This window comes from Astatotilapia calliptera, chromosome 17 (assembly GCF_900246225.1).
Source record: "Astatotilapia calliptera chromosome 17, fAstCal1.2, whole genome shotgun sequence".
NCBI classification, from domain to species: domain Eukaryota; kingdom Metazoa; phylum Chordata; class Actinopteri; order Cichliformes; family Cichlidae; genus Astatotilapia; species Astatotilapia calliptera.
This window is the reverse complement of record NC_039318.1, coordinates 10447721-10465662: the sequence shown is the minus strand read 5'-3', so window position 1 is coordinate 10465662 and position 17942 is coordinate 10447721. Positions and strand designations below refer to the sequence as shown.

General features: G+C 41.5%; 2 protein-coding genes across 3 annotated transcripts; both read right to left on the bottom strand.

Annotated features, from left to right (window-relative positions):
• Window positions 1-4293: 4293 nt before the first annotated feature.
• LOC113009069 (E3 ubiquitin-protein ligase RNF14-like) lies at window positions 4294-8426 on the bottom strand. Its single transcript, XM_026147139.1, has 7 exons — window positions 8175-8426; window positions 7585-7715; window positions 6528-7463; window positions 6264-6342; window positions 5914-6123; window positions 5285-5451; window positions 4294-5197 (listed from the first exon to the last, which is right to left on the bottom strand). The coding sequence occupies exons 1-7, from the start codon at window positions 8326-8328 to the stop codon at window positions 5063-5065; spliced, it is 1812 nt and encodes a 603-aa protein (XP_026002924.1). The 5' UTR covers window positions 8329-8426; the 3' UTR covers window positions 4294-5062.
• A 1091-nt stretch (window positions 8427-9517) lies between these two features.
• ankmy1 (ankyrin repeat and MYND domain containing 1) lies at window positions 9518-16994 on the bottom strand. Of its 2 annotated transcripts, XM_026148182.1 has the most exons (20): window positions 16587-16994; window positions 16299-16445; window positions 16038-16232; window positions 15800-15844; window positions 15478-15716; window positions 15183-15399; window positions 14916-15077; window positions 14744-14799; window positions 14098-14596; window positions 13814-13992; window positions 12300-12471; window positions 12025-12165; window positions 11822-11923; window positions 11582-11689; window positions 11371-11493; window positions 11086-11187; window positions 10724-10853; window positions 10515-10581; window positions 10218-10372; window positions 9518-9999 (listed from the first exon to the last, which is right to left on the bottom strand). In XM_026148182.1, exons 1-20 carry the CDS (start codon window positions 16818-16820, stop codon window positions 9791-9793), a joined length of 3282 nt encoding a protein of 1093 aa, XP_026003967.1. In that variant the 5' UTR covers window positions 16821-16994; the 3' UTR covers window positions 9518-9790. The 2 variants fall into 2 exon arrangements, with proteins under 2 accessions (XP_026003967.1, XP_026003968.1); XM_026148183.1 differs by lacking the exon at window positions 16299-16445.
• Between the last annotated feature and the right edge of the window lie 948 nt (window positions 16995-17942).

Sequence of the window (17942 nt, the reverse complement as noted above, 5' to 3'; positions counted from 1 at the left end):
AAAATAATACAAAAGCACACAAAACACACAAATGTTGAATAAAACACCAATAGAAAAAAACTGTAAAAATTCACAACGGAAGTGTTTTTGGGAAGACAAGAACATGACCGAAGATCTGAAGAAGTGACAGAAATCAGAAACATGTGAAAGACTGCACTGAGACCTGTTTACAAGAAGTGAAGGATTCTTATGAGGGAGAAAAAGATCCAAGTAATGTGTGTTTAATTGAATGACTCATATAACACTGTAGCTGCATGTTGGCTATTAGCTTTTATTGTTAGCTGGTCACTTCTGCAGTTGGTCCATCACGTTATTGTCTCCTCAAAACCCCTTCAAACTGCTTCCCCCTTTTTTGTTAAGGTTTTGCTGCGTTTTTTCTATTTCCATAGTGTTTTCTTTGGTTTTACTGATGTGACTGCAGAATTAGGTGAACTGGAGTGTCTAATTTTAAAGACACCATGTTAATGGGCACAGAACAGTTTGCTCAGGTCAGGTCAGGTCAGGTGTCTGGATAGAACTAGATCCAAATGGATGGCTTACCATGATCTGAAACACTTTTTCAGTTTAGCTACACATACAGGCACACAGTCGGGATTAGTTAGCCATGCTCACCAGTGGTACTACGCCATTGATTTTCAAATGAGGGCAACAAACACATAATAAGGATTCTTCACAAAAAATGAGAGACATTTCTACTTGTTTTTACAGCTGGATTTCCAGAGACAGTAAAAGTTTTGTGAGTGCTTTTTTTTATTATTATTATTTTTTTAACTTTCATTCTGAGACTTTGATTCAACTCTTGTGTCTGTGCTATAGATCCAAGAGGTAATTAAATTAGCCCAACATACAAACAGCTCCCCAGGCTCTGTTCAAGCTCCGTAACCCAACACCTCTAAAACTCACTAATTACTACACACACACGCTGCTGTGCACACAGTCTCCTTCATGCTTTTTGTGATTTTAGACTGACTTATGTAGTGGAACTACATTTTTGCCAAACTACTTTTAATCACAGTTTTCTGCAGCTCTCTACTCTGACGGCTTCCTAACAGCTCACGCTGACAGCACTCTGAGTACACATCAGTTCCAGACTGTGGTTACAGCCCATAACTCCCAATGAAACCACACACAGTTAAGGGTCTTTCTTGACCTTTAGCTGTTGTAAGCCTTGGGGAAAACTTATTTTAAAGAAGATCTTTCACACACCCCACACACACACCTTCATTTATAGTGTGGGGTCCCCCAAACCTCCCATAATGCTCCTGTAATCTCCTTGAAAACCTCAGCATACTTTTAGTGCCTCTGAAGAGTGTTGCCAATATACCACTGACTGACTAAATGGATGCCTGAACAACTTCTGTGTGTGTGTGTGTGTGTGTGTGTGCGTTTGGGGGGGGGGGGGGGGGGGTCTGAATAAATGTGGCGATCACTATAATGGATCTAAGCTAATAATTATTACAGTGAATTCATGTCTCAAGCTTTCTCTTCCACGACCCGGCTCCTACCGCTCCAGGGGAAATAAATGTTCTGTTAGTTGATGCTGTTATTGACTCACAGGGAGAAGACGCTCCTCCATAGCCTAGTTTCCACTGCACTGATAACCAGGCCTTACTCACTATCCTTGATATTACTTCTGCCAGGAAAGCTGTTTCTGCGCCCCTGGTATTGTTTATCTGTCAGCGGGATATCACAAAAAAAGTATGAACAGATTGCCGGAAATGTGGTGCACAGGCCGTTAGCACAAGTCGTTAGCTTTCATCAAGGATGGGATGGCCATTTGATCTGTTTGTTCTTTTGTTTTTTGTTATTTTTTGTTATAATGATTTATAAAATGGCGTTTTTAAAAAAAGTTTTACTCTGCATTAAAACAGCGATATTTACAATTCATTATGGTAAATGCAAGGCTATGCAGTGCTACTTCACATCATTGCATCAGTGGTCCTAGAAGACTCAAGAGGGATTTGCTTCAAACTGACAGCTCAGCACACGTCTGACAGTCAGCTCAGTGAGACATCAATATGAATCTGACTGAAACAACAACCATCACTCAGGGTTGTTATTGGTCTTTGGTTCTGATGTGTGCGTGCAGTACTGTGCAAAAGTCTTTAGCAACCCCTCTCTTTAATGTTTTGCTTCCAAGGAGCCAGCCTTTCATGTCAGTTTTAAAGTGGTCTCCAGCAACAGTTCTCCAGGCTTTTTTTCAAAGCTATCCTTTGGACAACTTTGAAACTACTACTACTGAAAAACCGACTAATCACAGCATGGTGTGCAGTGTGTTCTCAAAGAAATTGAGGAAACTGGGCTAATGGAGGACAAAAGAAGATGCAGGAAGCCTAAAAACTGTCTACAGCAGATGATCATTACCTGAAAGTCATGTCCACAACATAAAATAAATGCAGCAAAGACCTGAGAGATATATCTGGGGCTGCAGATGATCCATGAAAGCCTCATCAGTAATTAAATTCAATGAACTGGCCTCGCCAGTTGACAGACCTCAATATTATTGAAGCATGATTAAAATACACAACATATTTGCAGGTGTTTTAATGAATCAGCGCACCTGTGTCCCATATTTCTAGCAAAATATTAAGAAATGAGGCATGACTCAAGACTTGTGCTGCACTGTATATGCATTTCTTTTTACCTTTTCTGCACGAATAACAGCAGAAAGTCTGTAATTATAAAGGAAGTAACACAAATCTGGTGCGACTAAAGGTAGGTATCTGCAGAATTACTGGAACTGAATGCGGGCAGGACTAATGAAGTTTACAAAAGACACAGAGAAGTCATTGTTGGTATGAATTCATGATGCTTTATATTATATTTTTATGTAATAATAAAACTATAAATAAATAAATAATATACAAAATCCCCAATGCAAGGGGTTAAAGTTGTCACAGTGACAATTTCTTCTTTGTTTACAAATGCATAAAGTCAACTGCCAGCTTCTTCCTTGATCTCATATTGTCCCAGAGTTGTAATACATGTCAGTTATAACATCTGCTAATTGTTCTATGTGAAGAAGATTAAAAAATGAAATGAGCCGTTGCCTCACAGCAAGAAGGGGTTAGACTCCACCATCTCACCGGGGCCTTTTTGTATGGAGTTTGCATGTTCTCCTGTGCTTGTGTGGGTTCTCCCTGGGTACTCGGGCTTCATGCAGACATGCAGTTAGTCTGTCTCTTTGTGTTATCTGGTGACCTGTCCAGGGTGTCATTTTGAGGTCTGTGTTGCCTCCATTGTCCTCACCTGATTTATTTTTTTACCTGTTCAGTTCCAGGAAAGAAGATTTCTGTATTATTTACTCACCATGCAGTCCTTCTCCTCATTTTATTTGAGATTGTTTTGTTAAATGACTGCTCTCCATAGTTCAGTAGAAACATATAACTTGTCTTTTATAGTCCTTGACATGATTATTTTCTGAGTGCCTCTTCATTTGCTGTTTTTCTCTCAGAAGAACCACCAAGAGGCTTGTCAAGTACAAGTGCAGCAGGAGTTCCAGGCCAGGGCTCCTGCTGCAACAGTTTGCCTTAGAAAAGCAAAGTGTTGTTTAGACATTTATGAGGAAGTGATGACCTCCCCCTGGGGTGGAAGCGGGATTTTCCTGGAAGAGACACAGAAAGTCAAACATGCTGGCCTGATATACGAGACATCTGTAGATTTCCAGTTGTATGCAGCAGTGGTCTTTGTTCCAGTGTTGTGACAGAACAGTGCAAGAATGGAGGGGGACGTTTCAAAACAGGAAGTTGGTGATCTACCTGTAGCCTGCTGCTGCAAGGGAAATGAGACATGCAGTTCAAGGGTTATAAGCTTTTCTCTTCTTCGCCACTATCTGCTACACAGACTGACCTCTGTAGAAATGAAGTATACAGGACCGCTATGAGCCTTTTAACCTGCTTACAGACTACTGTTCTCGACCTGTTTGTTCCTAAGGCACCATTAGAGATTAAACCAGATCATCATGGCACGCCGTAATGATTGTAAACACATATTAACCAATCTCTATTAGTGTAGCCTTGATATTACACAAAATTGGAGGTGTCAGGCACAATATTCTAATGGTCTGGTATGAACCGGATGATTTAATAATAAAAGAAAATGTGTGCATGAGTCTTGAGACCCACATGTGCCAAAATGAATTAAACAAATACATGAATCAAAAAGTAAGTAAAGAAAGTAGCGTCTTTAATTTATTAAAATTTGAAATAAATAATTATCTTTTAAATGAAATGAATTGACATTTAATTGTGTATTCATATATATTTTTCATTTATCATTTTAATGAATGAATTACACATTTATTTAATTATTTAATGAATCTTAACTTAATCTTTTGGAGTAAAAAAGGCTTTTTCCAGACTGCTGGAACTGTGGCTATAGGTAGTAATTACAACCACACGCTTTATACATTACTTGAAAAACAAAAACAGTGGGTTTACTGACAGTGAAGACAACAATGAGCTACAATTATAACTAGGGAGAACATGTTTTACAGGCACATAGTGAGGACCTTATGCTGTGATTTTACATATGCAACAGTGATAAAACATGAGGTTAAGTCAAAAAAGAGTAGACGAAGATTAATAATTAATATGTACACTGTAGATCTCAGAGAATCTAAGAAACAGCTGCAAGAACGTCTCATATAGAAATATGTGTATAAGATATTCTACATTACAGGTTTGCTATTGTATAGTTTTACAGAGGATATTTTCCTGAAGTGTTTTTATAGCATCCAGGTTAAATAAATCAGTTCATCATTTGTTAAATTCATGTATCAATTTATTGAAAATAACAAACAAACAGACTGTTTTACATATTAGCTTTTCTAAAGTTACCAAAAGGAACTTGTCATGTTACTGCTTTGTCATTCTTGTTGTTTAGCGCCCTCTGCTGACCATGATACAGTATGACATGTCTGGGTCAAAACACTTCACAGGATGTAAATTTCTGTTTTTTGTTTCAATCAGATCTCATTTCTCTTTTAATCTTTTTAAATAAAACTGATTTTAATGTGACAAAATGATGGGCTGCTGGTGAAAGTAGCGGAAGCACTGGGAGGCTATTTTCGGTGGTTCTCACAGACATATTCTTGTAAGTGCGTTTTTCCATTTTTTGTTGTCAGTCTGAGAGCGCAGCACCAACTGAAGTCCTGTCCACACTGAGTGCATAACATGTGGTCACATCCTCCATTCTTCTGCAACATGAAACACAACACGTGAGCAGGCAAAGTCACATGACTTCAAAACAGCCAGAAACTCTCCGTGCGCACATGACTAAATACCTCGATTCTGCTGAAGCAGTGAGGACAGCATCTGCTGTTGTTGGCCAACCAGGTGTCATTCAGATTACTTTCCAGCATTACCAGCATGTTACCATATCTGCTCACCAGCAGGCGTTTCCTCTCCTTACTGCCATGTTTATAGTCATTCAAGAGAGCACTCAACCCCTCTGAGAGACACAGATAGCACAGAGCACAAAACAACATTTGCATCAACACACAAAAAGCCTTCAGTGTAGGGTTAAAGATTAATCAAACAAAGTGCTACTATTAGAATCGGATCAAATAAATATATTTTTTTCAGTCGCATTCGTGACTTGTAAGTGCTGTAAAGTAATCTTACACCTCTACAGAGGCTGCTGCACTTGGATTGATGCTGTTGAGTCCTGCACTGACACGAGACACAATACTGGGACATCTCTATGTTGATTCTTGTACTTCCTGCTTTGAAATGACTGACTTTATGATTTTCTTTGAAACAGGACAACATTCACACCACTCGTCCTGTGACTGAATATTTTAACATTAATAACCAGTACACCAAAAAATTATCAGTTTAAAAAACATACTTGGATTTTTAGTAAACATAAGAGATATCCACATAGTCATTGAAATAGTGTGCCTTTGTGTACCTTGTGACTGTGGCAAGTCTAGGCTTTTTAAAGCGGTTTGCAATGCATCTCTTGCATGTTTTTTCTTGGTTTCACACTCTTCTAATCCATGGTAGGTCATTCTGCACGTGACGCAGAAGGCAAAGCTGCACTCAGAGCAAAGCACTGCATTGCTGGACTTCTCCAAAATAACAGCAGAGCCACAGGATGTTCGAGGACAGTACGTCACATCTGCGAGACAAAAACATTTATTGAAAAAGAGCTAAAGATGTTCTTTCTGTCTGGTCTAATACAGAAATGTAATAAATACATTCCAATCAGTGTATGAAAAACTTTACGACACACTCAGTTTAACAGCAATAGAAACAGACCAGACATGCTGTCCAAAGTGTTCTGCAGCAGGAGACGGTCATAGCGGCTGAACAGCTTCTCCCCTACCAGACTCTGCACCTACAAACACAACAGAGACGAAAAAGCAGAGACACAAAGTGAGGCCGAAATTCCTCTGTGCTTGATCCTTCTACCTGTAGCTATTTTTAACAGCTTTTAAAATGTGTTTTGATATTAGATGAAAGGACCAAACACTACAGTTGTTGAAACCATTCTGCAGGTTGAAGGCTGCGTGTAGCTTCTACCTGTGCAGGTGTAGGGGCACCAGCGCAGTCTGCCTGAGGACAGGTGACATCCCGGACGTTCCCCTCTGTGATCTGAACCGTACAGAACTCGCAGAGACAGGCCCGGCAGAAGACGTGGCCACACGGTGACAGCTTCACGCACTCGGACCCGAGCCGGCCCATAAAACAAACCCCGCAGTCAAAGAAAGTGGTGGCAAACACTTTGTGTTTCTGGGCCGCATCATAAATCAAAATGTGGGACAGCAGAGTCTGTGATGGAGATAAAAAGAGACCAGAGAGGGTTTGCTCTTCACTCTGAGGAGAATCTGTGGGCTGGACCGGCAGAGAAGCAGCTCCAAGTTCACTTGGATCTAACGTGCCTGAGGAGGTAGAGGGAAGCAGCGATGAGAGAGAAGCATCTCCTTCATTTAAGAAATCTTCCCGGACACTTTGATGATGCTTGGATTTCTCTGCAGATGAAGAAAGATCATCCTGGAGATCAACATTAAACTCTGAGGCTTGGAGGATTGTCACATCTGGAGTGTGTGTGGTTTGGTTTTGGAGTGCAGGCTCTGGAGAAAGAGCTCTTTGATAATCTGAGGTTAGATCACTCTGGCTCTGGTGAGAGTTCAGATCATTCTGGTCATGCTTGCAGGAGTCTAAAGCCGAAGCTCCCTGAGAGTCTGCGCTGCTCCCGTCTGAAGGATTCTCCTGAACTTCCGAGGATGGTACAGAGAACTCTGGCTCTGAATTGTTCTTTGGTTCTGAGAGTTCAGCATCGTGTTGGTCCTGGTTATAATGCAGGGTGCTGCGTTCATCAGGAGGAAGATCCAGCTTACTGTGGATGTTCAGGAACCTCAGAGCGTCTTCTCTGAGAAACTGCACCCAGGAGAAGAGCACCACAGCTCCCCCAGTGGCCTCATAGAGATCAGCGAGATGAGCACGCAGTGCAGCCAACTGTGGAGGGAGAGGGAGAATAGATTGTTGTCATCTTTACTGAGCCTCTACAATGTCCTGTGAACCTCTCACACACTGGCAGGCTGAACATGTGACCAACAATGACTTGACTGCTGATTACCTGTGTGTGAGTCAGCCAGCTGCAGGTGAGGCTGAAGGAGGGAGGGGAGGAGGAAGGGTAGTCTTCAGGAAGCCCAAAGTTCAAAAGCAGCGGTGGAAGGAAGGAAATATCATACTGACGCAGACTTTCACCTTAGAAAGAAAAATACGAGCTCATCAGATGAACTAATCTCTTTCTGTAATGTTTGTTTATTTGTTTTTAAATAATTTGGGTGTATTCGACAGAAAATATTTGATATATTCTGTCACATGAACTCAAATAGCAAAAGCTATAAATGATGCTTGATGACATTAAGCTGTTCAAAGGTATATTTAATATAGATATATTTAATTCATACATCATACTTCCCATTTAAGGCCAACAAAAACATGCTCATTAAATTGTTACGGGCTCGCCTAATGCAGAACAAGTGTTTAACTCATTTTACATCATTGGCTACATAAAACCCATTTTTATCTTAAGTAGATGATTAAGGCTGTAACAGTAAAGGTGCTTCCTAATATTCCAAACCAACATTTTCCAAAAACATCAGATCGGACCTTTTCGGTCCAGCAGTCGCGTGTTTGACAACCCCGGCGCCTCTGATTTACCCTCTCTGAGAGCCACGCTGAAGCCGACAGGAAGCTCGACACATACTCGGATTTCTCCGGCAGACTTCGACTCGTCCCGAACAAACTCGTCCGCATCAAAGATACTCTGGAGAGCGAGCAGCTCGTCTTCCTGCTCCTCCAAGTCCTCAGTCATCTCTTTCTCCTCGGTCTGGTTTTGTAAGAAGCCTTCCTTCTCTGAATACGTTTTCCTGCTTCTTGTTGAGGCTGAGGTGACTCTGGGTCACACCAGCCTGTTCCTGGTCCTTGTTTGTCCGTCCCTCTGACTCATCAGCGTATGATGACGTATGAAACAAAGTACAGGCAGCAACCTCAGCCTACTGTAAACCTGCTGCTGATGAAAACCAGTCTAACAGGCAATTCAGCATGTATCATTACGAGCCTTTAATGAGCCTTTCTTTGCACAAATAGTCTGTGTTATGATGTTACTGGGAATGTCTGAATGATGCATCCAAACAGGGATTTTACAAAATGATTTTTTGAGTCTATTTATTTGGTGTATCAAATGCAAAATAACCGACATGGAGAGTTATTTTGCGATTAAGATGTGACATAAAATTATATATTCAGATGCTGAAGAGAAGAGTCCATCCATTAGTTGGATCTCAGATTTAGGGATAACAGTGGAGTTTCTGTCCTATTCATGACACAATGGATGGTCTTGAGAGTGGGGAAAAAGAGCTGCTCCAGCTTTTGTTTTGTTTTTAACCCTCAGGATCATGATTTGTGATAGCAACACCTAAATAAAATCTAGTCAGGCTCTAAAGTGAGGAAGACATAACACTTATCTCCCCAGTCAGTAGGCATATATTACAACCTAAGGGTGGTGCTAAAGAAAAGTTACTTATAATGAAATATTCAGGGTTTGATTTTTTCCTATAGAAAGTTGTTCCATTAGTGTTGCGGTTCACAATTCAGGCTAATGCGTGAGAGATCCCCAGTTTGAAACCAGGAAGACACAAATCTAATGAGACACGAATTATTTGTGATGCTACTTTCACTGACAGTAAGGCGAGCCTTTAATACTTCATGAATGTATAAGTAACAAGAACTGCGCAGACTGGCTAAGTGAAAAACAGAAGCTATCATCATATTCATTAGAATGACGTTAACTATAAAAATTTAATCTAAGGTCCATTTGCTGTTTTTTAAACTGTCATCTATACCCTTGTTCCTCATCATAGACTGAACTTTGATAGACCACATGTGGCATAACTGTCATGCTTCACCTTTCTCATGAAACACTCAGCCAGATATTATCATGGGAATGAAGAACATGGGCAAAAACATTTATTTTGACAAGACAGTGACCTCATTTTTTATATATTTTTTTAAATTTTATTTAAACTTTTTCTCTTGAGCCACAGGGACTGCACTTGACAATGACAAAGGTAATCTGATTCAACAGCACAAGTTAATAATAACACAATTTACAGTTAATGCTATTTTATATTGTAATCTGACAGCTACAAATATGAGAAATATTATGGCACAAATGCTGCCACCACCATTCAACCACATACAGTGATGTGATCTGAGTGCTTTGTTAAATTAGGTAGTCAATATTAGACATAATGAAACAGAAATGTTAATATCCATCAGTTGTGGCTGTAGTTTTCCCTCAGATTGAGTGGATTTTGGCTCTCCAACTTTTTCTCTGCCTTGCTCAACAGCTTTAGTTCTCTCTGGGATTTGAACTGGACACTCAGTGGCTTGGGGGCTGTTTTGGATTTCAAGATGGCAGACAAAGCCCTGGGACTTCGTTGGGTTTTTGACACAGCACTTTTCTGGGCACTGTCAACAGATGCTGGAAAGAAAGAAATACAGTATTTACATGCTCTATTCTTCCAAAACTGAATCAGCATTTCACAAATTCTCTGTATCATTAATTGTTCTCTAAACATCATTTTATTATTCAGATAAGTGATTCATTTATTCAAAGCACTTGTGAAAAAATGTCATCAAATATTTTAAGGCTGCTGAAGTTTGGCTCTAACTGTTGGAAGGAGGGTCTCTGACTCCCACCTGATACCTGGACGCTCTCTTTCTTGTGTCTTTCTTCCCAGGAGTTGAGCTTGCAGGCCCTGGAGCAGTAGGAGACCTTGTTGCAGCGCCTGCCCAGGGTCAGATTCACAGACACTGAGCGACCGCAGTGAAAGCAGAACTTTAACACTGGTTTCCTGAGAACAGGTTTACACGAAAAGAGTCACAAATAAGTTACCAGAAACTGACATTAGTTGAAGTAAAAGTTTAAATGACAGACAACAGGAAAAAGGAACTAGAGCAGCACCTTACTGTAGATGAATGTGAGTGTATGTGTACCTGTGCTCTTGTGTTTCCTCTGGTAGGCTTTTATTTCTGGCAAGAGCCTTGTTGGAGGAAAGGTCTCCTGCCAATCATGCAGTACAAATGCACGCACGCACACACGCACATGCACGGACACACACTCTATGATTTAGAGGCATATTCAATAATAAAAGGACAAGTGCATTACACCAAGTATCCAGTGGAAGCTATTCTCTCTATATTACCAGTTTCCCTCTCAGCAGCAACCTGCCTCATCAAGTCTTCCATCTTGCTCAGTAGCTTTTGCCGTGCTTCGAATATTTTTCTCTCCCGAATGCTCAAAGCGTGGAAAGGAGTATAAGCAATATGTGAGTCCTAAATAGGAGCATAAAGGCAGACAGGAGTATAAATATATATATAAAAATAAAACTCTAAAAAGCCTTCTCACTCAGCCCCCGTGTATACCAGCATGGCCCTCCATGATTAACATAAAATACTGGATGAACCAGTAAGGTGCAGCACTGCCAGTACCTACAGCTGATAGTCACTGGACATTCTTCAGCAATTCACATTAGATTCATTCAATGTAGTATGGCTGGAGTGTTACCTGTTTGAAGGAGTAGCGTGCATAATCGACTGCAGTTCCAACAATGCCACACACTGTAACTGGCATCAAGATATCAGCTCCAGCCTTAGTTAACGTGTCCAACTAAACCAAACAAAAGCCGTACTGATGTTAGGAAAACTTATTTTCTCTGAAAGCTGAACAAAAGTGACTCATTTGAAGTCATTAAGAACACATTTATCTTTGATCGCTGCACAAAAAAAGTACAAATGTTAATAAATTAATTTTTAAAAACGTTTCGTCGTCATTATGTGTTTGTGTGGGTACCAGCTTAATTCTGTGCCCAACTAAGTGGTAGTTGATGTTGGTGAGGGCACAAAGCGCGCTGCCCACCCTCCAGCCCAGGGGTAAGTTGAGATCTGCACCTCCATTCAACAGCTCGTCTACCGCCTAAACGAGGAACAACAAATAGTGTGGGACAAAGAGAGGTTTGGCTCTCACGTGCATGTGTGAGTGTGCATGCACAACGAGGTCGTACCATTTCATTGCCACTTGCTATAGCCAAGGAGAGAGGTGAGTGGCCGCTCCAGAGAAGGTCTGTACTGGCTCTGTGGGAGAGCAAGATGGCAACCACTTCACTGGCATTCTGGGAAGGAAAATAAAGGTGGTTTTTTTTACCTTAAATATTCATCAGTTCTCCGCACTTTGCTTTGATGCAGCAGTAACGTAATCATTAAATAGTGGTGCTGTGTTTAGCTGTGACTGTATGCATTCCGACCCTGTAGTCACTTTCTCTCTGGCAGGCAAAATGTAGAGCGGTGCGGCCTCCTTCTTTGAGATGTGGGCTGGTAGTTAGTGTTTCTGTGGCCTTTGTGGAAATCTATAACATATATAAGTACATAAAAAAGAAAAAGAAAAAAAAAAGGTTAACTAACACAAACACATTTACCTCTAAAACCCAGGACTCTAAAACCTACACACCTTGTCTGGTTCGTAGATCTCGTCCTGGTCGCACGCCCGTACGTCTGGGTCGGTGATGGCGTGCAGCAGCAGCTGTGTGATTCTGGGACCTGCTGGACCTGGCAGTGCTGCAGCTACATGCAGGGGATACAAGCCTTTCCTCTATACAAACAAGCAGATTTTCAGGTGAGTTTAATGTAGGTGCTTTTTTTTTTCTTTCTGTGTTTGTGGATTTTTTTTTTCTTTTGTGCCTGTACAAAATATTATTTAAATTTGTTTAAAAGTTGAGCTCCTGCCTCTGGTGGAAGAGGGATGTCAGTGCGAGCTCCGCACAGCAGCAGTTTCCTCACATTCTCGGTGTCAGCTGCCATAATGGCTAAAAAGAGCACGGGCATGGGGATCCTGGCTGCGTTGGGATCAGCTCCACGGTCCAACAACAGTTTCATGGTGCCCAAACGAATGCGGTGCCTGCTCAGACAGAACACACACAGGTTACTTACACTGATCAAACATAGCATTATGGCCACCTGCCTACCCATATGGAAAAGAAATAGTAAAAACATATATGATTTACTCATGAAAGTGGCCACTTTCTCATTACTTTCATATATTTTTTTTAGTAAGTATACAAAACATACAAGTTTCATTATATAATTTTTCAAGGGATCTTATATGTGTTTTCACTCTTGTATGCTTTTCATACAAGTTTCATACAAGACAGATAAAAACTTTATAAGATTTATATATATCTTTTCCATATGGGTAATATTGTCCCGGTCCCCCTTTTACAGGCAAAACAGCTCTGACACATCGAGGCATGGACTCCACTAGACCCCTTAAGGTGTGCGATCTGTACCAAGATGTTAGCAACAGATCCTTTACCTCCTCTGTGTTGCTAGGTGAGGTTCCTATAGATCTGACTTGTTTGTATAGCACACCCCAAAGATGCTCGACTGAATTGAGATCTGACCTCCAACTTGTTGTGCTCCTTAAACCTTTCCTGGACCATTTTTGCTTTGTGGCAGGGTGTAGCCATCAGGGCGTACCGTTTCCATGAAAGGGTGTAAATGATCTGCAACAGTGTTTAGGTAGGTGGTACATGTCAAAGTAACATCCACATAAATGGCAGAACCCAAGACTTCCCAGCAGAACACTACTCAAAGCATCATACTGTCTATGCCAGCTTGCCTTCTTCACATAGTGCAGCCAGGAGTTTTCCAGGTAAGCGACGCACACACAGAATAAATGTTCTTCTCATGCTCACGTGTCCATTGTTGGTATTTTCACCAAGGGTGAGCATGAGCACTCTGACTTATTTGCAACTTACTAGCAATAACTTTTTTGAGTACCTGGTCTGTTGGATCAGCATTTGCTCCCCACATGCATCACTGAACTTTGGCGACCCATGATCCTGATGCTGGTTCACCATGGTTCCTTCCTTAGCCCACTTTTGGTACATACTGACCACTGCAGACTGGGAACACCCCACAAGAGCCACATCTGACCCCATCCTCTAGCCAATAAACGTTTGTCAAATTGGCTCACTTCTCCTTACGCTTGTCCATTTTTCTGCTGCTAACAGATTAACTTTGAGGACAAAATGCTCTCTTTCTTCCTAAAATATCCCACCAACTAACAGGTATAATTAAAAGATAATCAGTGTTATTCAGTGCGCCTTTCAGTAATCATAATGTTATGCCTGATGGATGTATATGCATGGTGAAACAGAACATCAGAGTGATCACTAGAGCCAGCAGCAAATTAAATACAAAATAAAAAGTAAATTGAGGCAGAAAGAAAAAGGACTGACTCTATTTTCATAGCAGCCATTTTGCGTACTGTCTCCTGCGTGCTGCAGAGCATGGAAACCCCTGTGCGACTCAGAGCTTCAGCAGCGAGCTGGATCATTTTGTCTGTGACTTGAATCTCGTAGCTTCTGAGACAACAGGTGGAGTCAAAGCTCTGTTTTGAGGTCAGATTTTTGCCGTGCTGCAAAGACAAACACATTAACAGTTGTGAGTGAACTAAACCAACTCATCAAACCAATCACAGAGAAGCATCACTCCGCATTACTCATGAACCCTTGCTTGCTACCTTAGCTTGAGCTCCCTTCCACTGCACGGTGCCCAGTTTAATGTGACCATCCAGCACTTGAATGGAGCGTTCTACAAAAGACACGTCCTCTTTTCCACTCTCATCGCTACCCTCTATATCCTCCACATCTTTCTCATCCTCCTCGCAACTCTCCTCTTCCAGGTGATCTGTGCTTAACTCGTTGGTCTCAGCAGACTCACCCTGTTTGTCTTTCTTATCCCCCCTTTTAAATTCTCTTTCTGTATCTTCAACCTCACTTACTCCTCGTTCCCTTCTCTGATCATATCTGCTCTCTGTCTTTCTTTGCTTCCCTTTGCTCCTCATGCTTTCTGTCTCCTCACAGTGTCTGTCCTCTCTTTCCTCTGTCCTTGGCTCCCCCTGTGTGTGTTCAGCTTGTGCGACACAATCATTCAGTCCGACCCTGCGCTCAGAGAGGAGTTCACTGTCACTGGATGCTTTACGGTTGAGAAGTGAAATGTGTTCAGTTGGTTCTATTGATCTGAAAACACAAGAAATAAATACAGCAGTATTTTATCCAAAAATTCATAATCAGTTTTGTTGTTTGGCTTCATTTAGCAATGTGTGTGAATATAAATCGTTAATAGTGAACAATGTGTGTGTGAAGGGACATTAGCTACAATCCTACTGGTCAGAGAGGTTGTTAATTAACGATGTGTCCATATTGAGGTCGACTTGGCTGATCTGGGAAAATAAATGTCAAGAAAAAGGGAAATTATCTGTGAGAAAACCATAGGTATCTGAGACGAGTTGAACTTTTGGTAAAACCCAAAGTCACGGTGCCTCGTGCTGGATCTTACTTGGTTTCTAGCAGGTGGTTCAGCTCCAGTGATGTGCAGAGATTGAAAAGGATAGTAGAGGACATGACACACAGCGAGGGCAGACATGCCTTCACAGTTCATCTTGTCAATATCAACACCCATGTCCAACAACAGGTGGATCACATCATTGTGGCAGTTTACCTGACAGAAACAGAATATGAGACATGAGACTACTTCAGATTTTAACCGCGGGCAAAATGTTAAAACCTTTTATTTTGCTGTGTTCAAAAATTAGTAATGTGTTACGGTGGCAGCGATCAGAGCTGTGTGTCCGTGCGAATCTGCTACATCAGGGTAGACTAAACCAGTCCTGAGGATCTGTGATACAGCGTGCAGGTCTCCTTTGGAGGAGTGCTGGATAAGCAATTCTGAACTGACTTCCAAAGGCCCTTTAGGACCAAAACTGTCCCTGTTCATAGAGAGAACGGCTGCCGTGTCCCAGCCCACATTTTCAGCCTGCAGCCTGAGAGACAAACACATGAAGTTCCACGAATGTTGCAGACTCACAGATCTAATTGTCAGTGTTTGGACCCAGTCTGACCTGTGGTTGTGTATGTGAGCTTGAAGGCGGGTCTGTAATGGCATTGTGGACAGTGGGTCTCTTGCATAGCCTTGGTAAGGATGAGCGTCCGGCTCCCACAGCTCGCCATAAAAATGTCGATCCAGCTCTGTCCTTCGACCAGGGGGGAGTGGCAAGTGGTCCCCATCTGTTGAGTAACTCTCCATGCCAGGTGGATAGATGAAAATCTCATCTAACAGCACATCTCTGTCTTCATCCTCCTGAAGGTGATGAGGTGTTAACTGATCTGCGTCATATTAACTCAGAGAGCTCATCCAATTATTCATTAAAAGCTGTGACTTACCTCAGAGTGTGTCCTTTTTTGTTGCTGTAGACTACCAGAGATAGACTGAGGTGTGAGAAGGGTACATTTATGGTAAGTTTAGATGTACGCAGTAAAATATTAATCATCAGATTTTCTGATGTAAACACTATCTGTGTTACAGCTGTGAAAGGGCATGACACAGCATTAAGGACTGCTCTTATTTCTAGCCTCTTATTTCTTATTCATTATTATTACTATTAGGTGACACAGCATGTACCTGAGTCGGGGATTTTGCAGTGACTGATGGATCCATGTAGGCAGAATATTCAGGAAAATTCTTCAGGCTAAATCTCTCTTCCAAAGGGGTACACAGCCTTAGCAGTTGGTCCTTGAGCCACAGACCCACATCCTCTCGCCCATCTGGATATTTGAGCACACCTGGACCAAACCTCTGATCCATGTGGTACAAGCCCTGAGAGGAGGGGAGAGGTGCGTTGTTTTATGATGCATCTATAATCTAAATAACGGTTCAGCTTACCTGAAAGACAGCTCCATCGGAGAACACTTGCTGACCATATCCCTCCCTTCTGTTGAGGTAGAACTTGCCAATGAACTTTTGGCCCGTGGGCCAGCAATACAGTCCATCTCCATGCTTGTAGTCTTTGTAGAAAGAGCCCTCATAGTACTACACCAAAGAAAACAACCCACGCGTGTATTTGTATCTAAATTACATTTAGCTTGGCTTTAAGGTGTTCACACCCTAAAAGCTAAGGGGTAGTAAATGCTCTAGTGAAACTGTTTAATTCTTTAATATGTCACACACTACCTCTCCATTTGTCCAGCTGTACCTTCCTTTGCCGTGTTTGAGGCCATTTATAGACTCTCCCTCATATTTGGAGCCGTCGGGCCACTCCTGCACACCGATTCCTTCTGATATCTCCCTCCCGACCCGAGCACCTCCGCAGTCGTTGCTTTGTCTAACTGACCCCGGTGTCGTAACCGGCTCCGCACCTCCTCGTCCCGCAGCCGGTGCCACACCTGTGAAGGTCGTCGACAGCATTTTACCCGCGTTCTCCCGAGTCCGGTTGAGGGCAGCGACAACTCACTTTAGCGACTAACTACAGTGTTTGTTTGGAAGCGACAACTTCAGGTCTCACAAGTCAGATTTGTGTTTTAACTTTGCAGTAAGCAACTGGTTGTCATGACAACAGCAGAGCTCGCGCAGGTGGAGAAGTGGGTTTCTCAATCTCACGCATGCGCAAGAAAGAAGGAAAACAAAAACATTTGCTCTGCTTGGTTGTACTTATGTAAAAATAAAGCAAATAAATACGTAAATAAATACATTTATTCTTATGAATCAATACACTTTTAATTTTTGGTTACAATGTGGACAGTATTATTATCTTTGTTTACCAGGGGCGGTAAACCCACATATGCAGGTGTTACATATGGTTAAAAGGATTCAAGTGCAGTAAGTATACATGTTTCATTTAAGTATAGTCTAAAACTTAATTATTTTCCGTAGCCCACCTAATTAACATTTTGGTTACAGAAAACATGTGAATTTTGATTTTATGTACTGTACAGCTTGTATAATAAATAAATATGTAGACCAAAAAATCCAGAAAGGTAAACAACATGGAACGGGTCATTTACAAACTCAAGTCTAACTTGTGTTTCACACTTTTTTGGTAGAAAAAAAATCAAATTGTTACATGCTTGAATTTACACAAAATGCCAGAAATCTGCACTGTCATGAAGGAAAATGTACAACTTAATTTTTCATGATTTGTTGGGTTAACCCTCTGAGGTCCAAGCCCGCGGCCGAGGCTCTCCGAGGCAAAAAGTTGAAAATACCCCCCCCCCCCCCCCCACGCGCACGCGCGCACACACACACACACACACACACACACACACACACACACACACACACACACACACAAAACATATTAAGGATTGTACATTAACATAGAGCTGTTGTTGAAACCATACTGAATTTCACCATAATTCGTCATACAATGAGAACAGGACAAATCAACAATTGACACTGACTAAAATCTGTAACATAATGCATTGTTTGGAGTTTAGTCTGTTACTGTTACTATTTTTACAATTTCTTTTTTGGAGCAACTGTAACCCACATTATTTCCTTAGGAATTAATAAAGTATTCTGATTCTGATT

Bases quoted from the DNA above. Each gene is read 5' to 3' on its own strand.
- ankmy1 (XM_026148182.1), bottom strand. From the start codon at position 16,820: ATGCTGTCGACGACCTTCACAGGTGTGGCACCGGCTGCGGGACGAGGA. The intron at 16,446-16,586 runs GTAGTGTGTGAC...TCTTTGGTGTAG, and splicing joins ACAGCTGGACAAATGGAGAG to TACTATGAGGGCTCTTTCTA. The intron at 11,690-11,821 runs GTCGGAATGCAT...TTTCCTTCCCAG, and splicing joins AGAGAGAAAGTGACTACAGG to AATGCCAGTGAAGTGGTTGC.
- LOC113009069 (XM_026147139.1), bottom strand. From the start codon at position 8,328: ATGACTGAGGACTTGGAGGAGCAGGAAGACGAGCTGCTCGCTCTCCAG. The intron at 7,464-7,584 runs GTAATCAGCAGT...CTCCCTCCACAG, and splicing joins GCTGGCTGACTCACACACAG to TTGGCTGCACTGCGTGCTCA. The intron at 5,452-5,913 runs GTACACAAAGGC...TGTGTCTCTCAG, and splicing joins AGACTTGCCACAGTCACAAG to AGGGGTTGAGTGCTCTCTTG.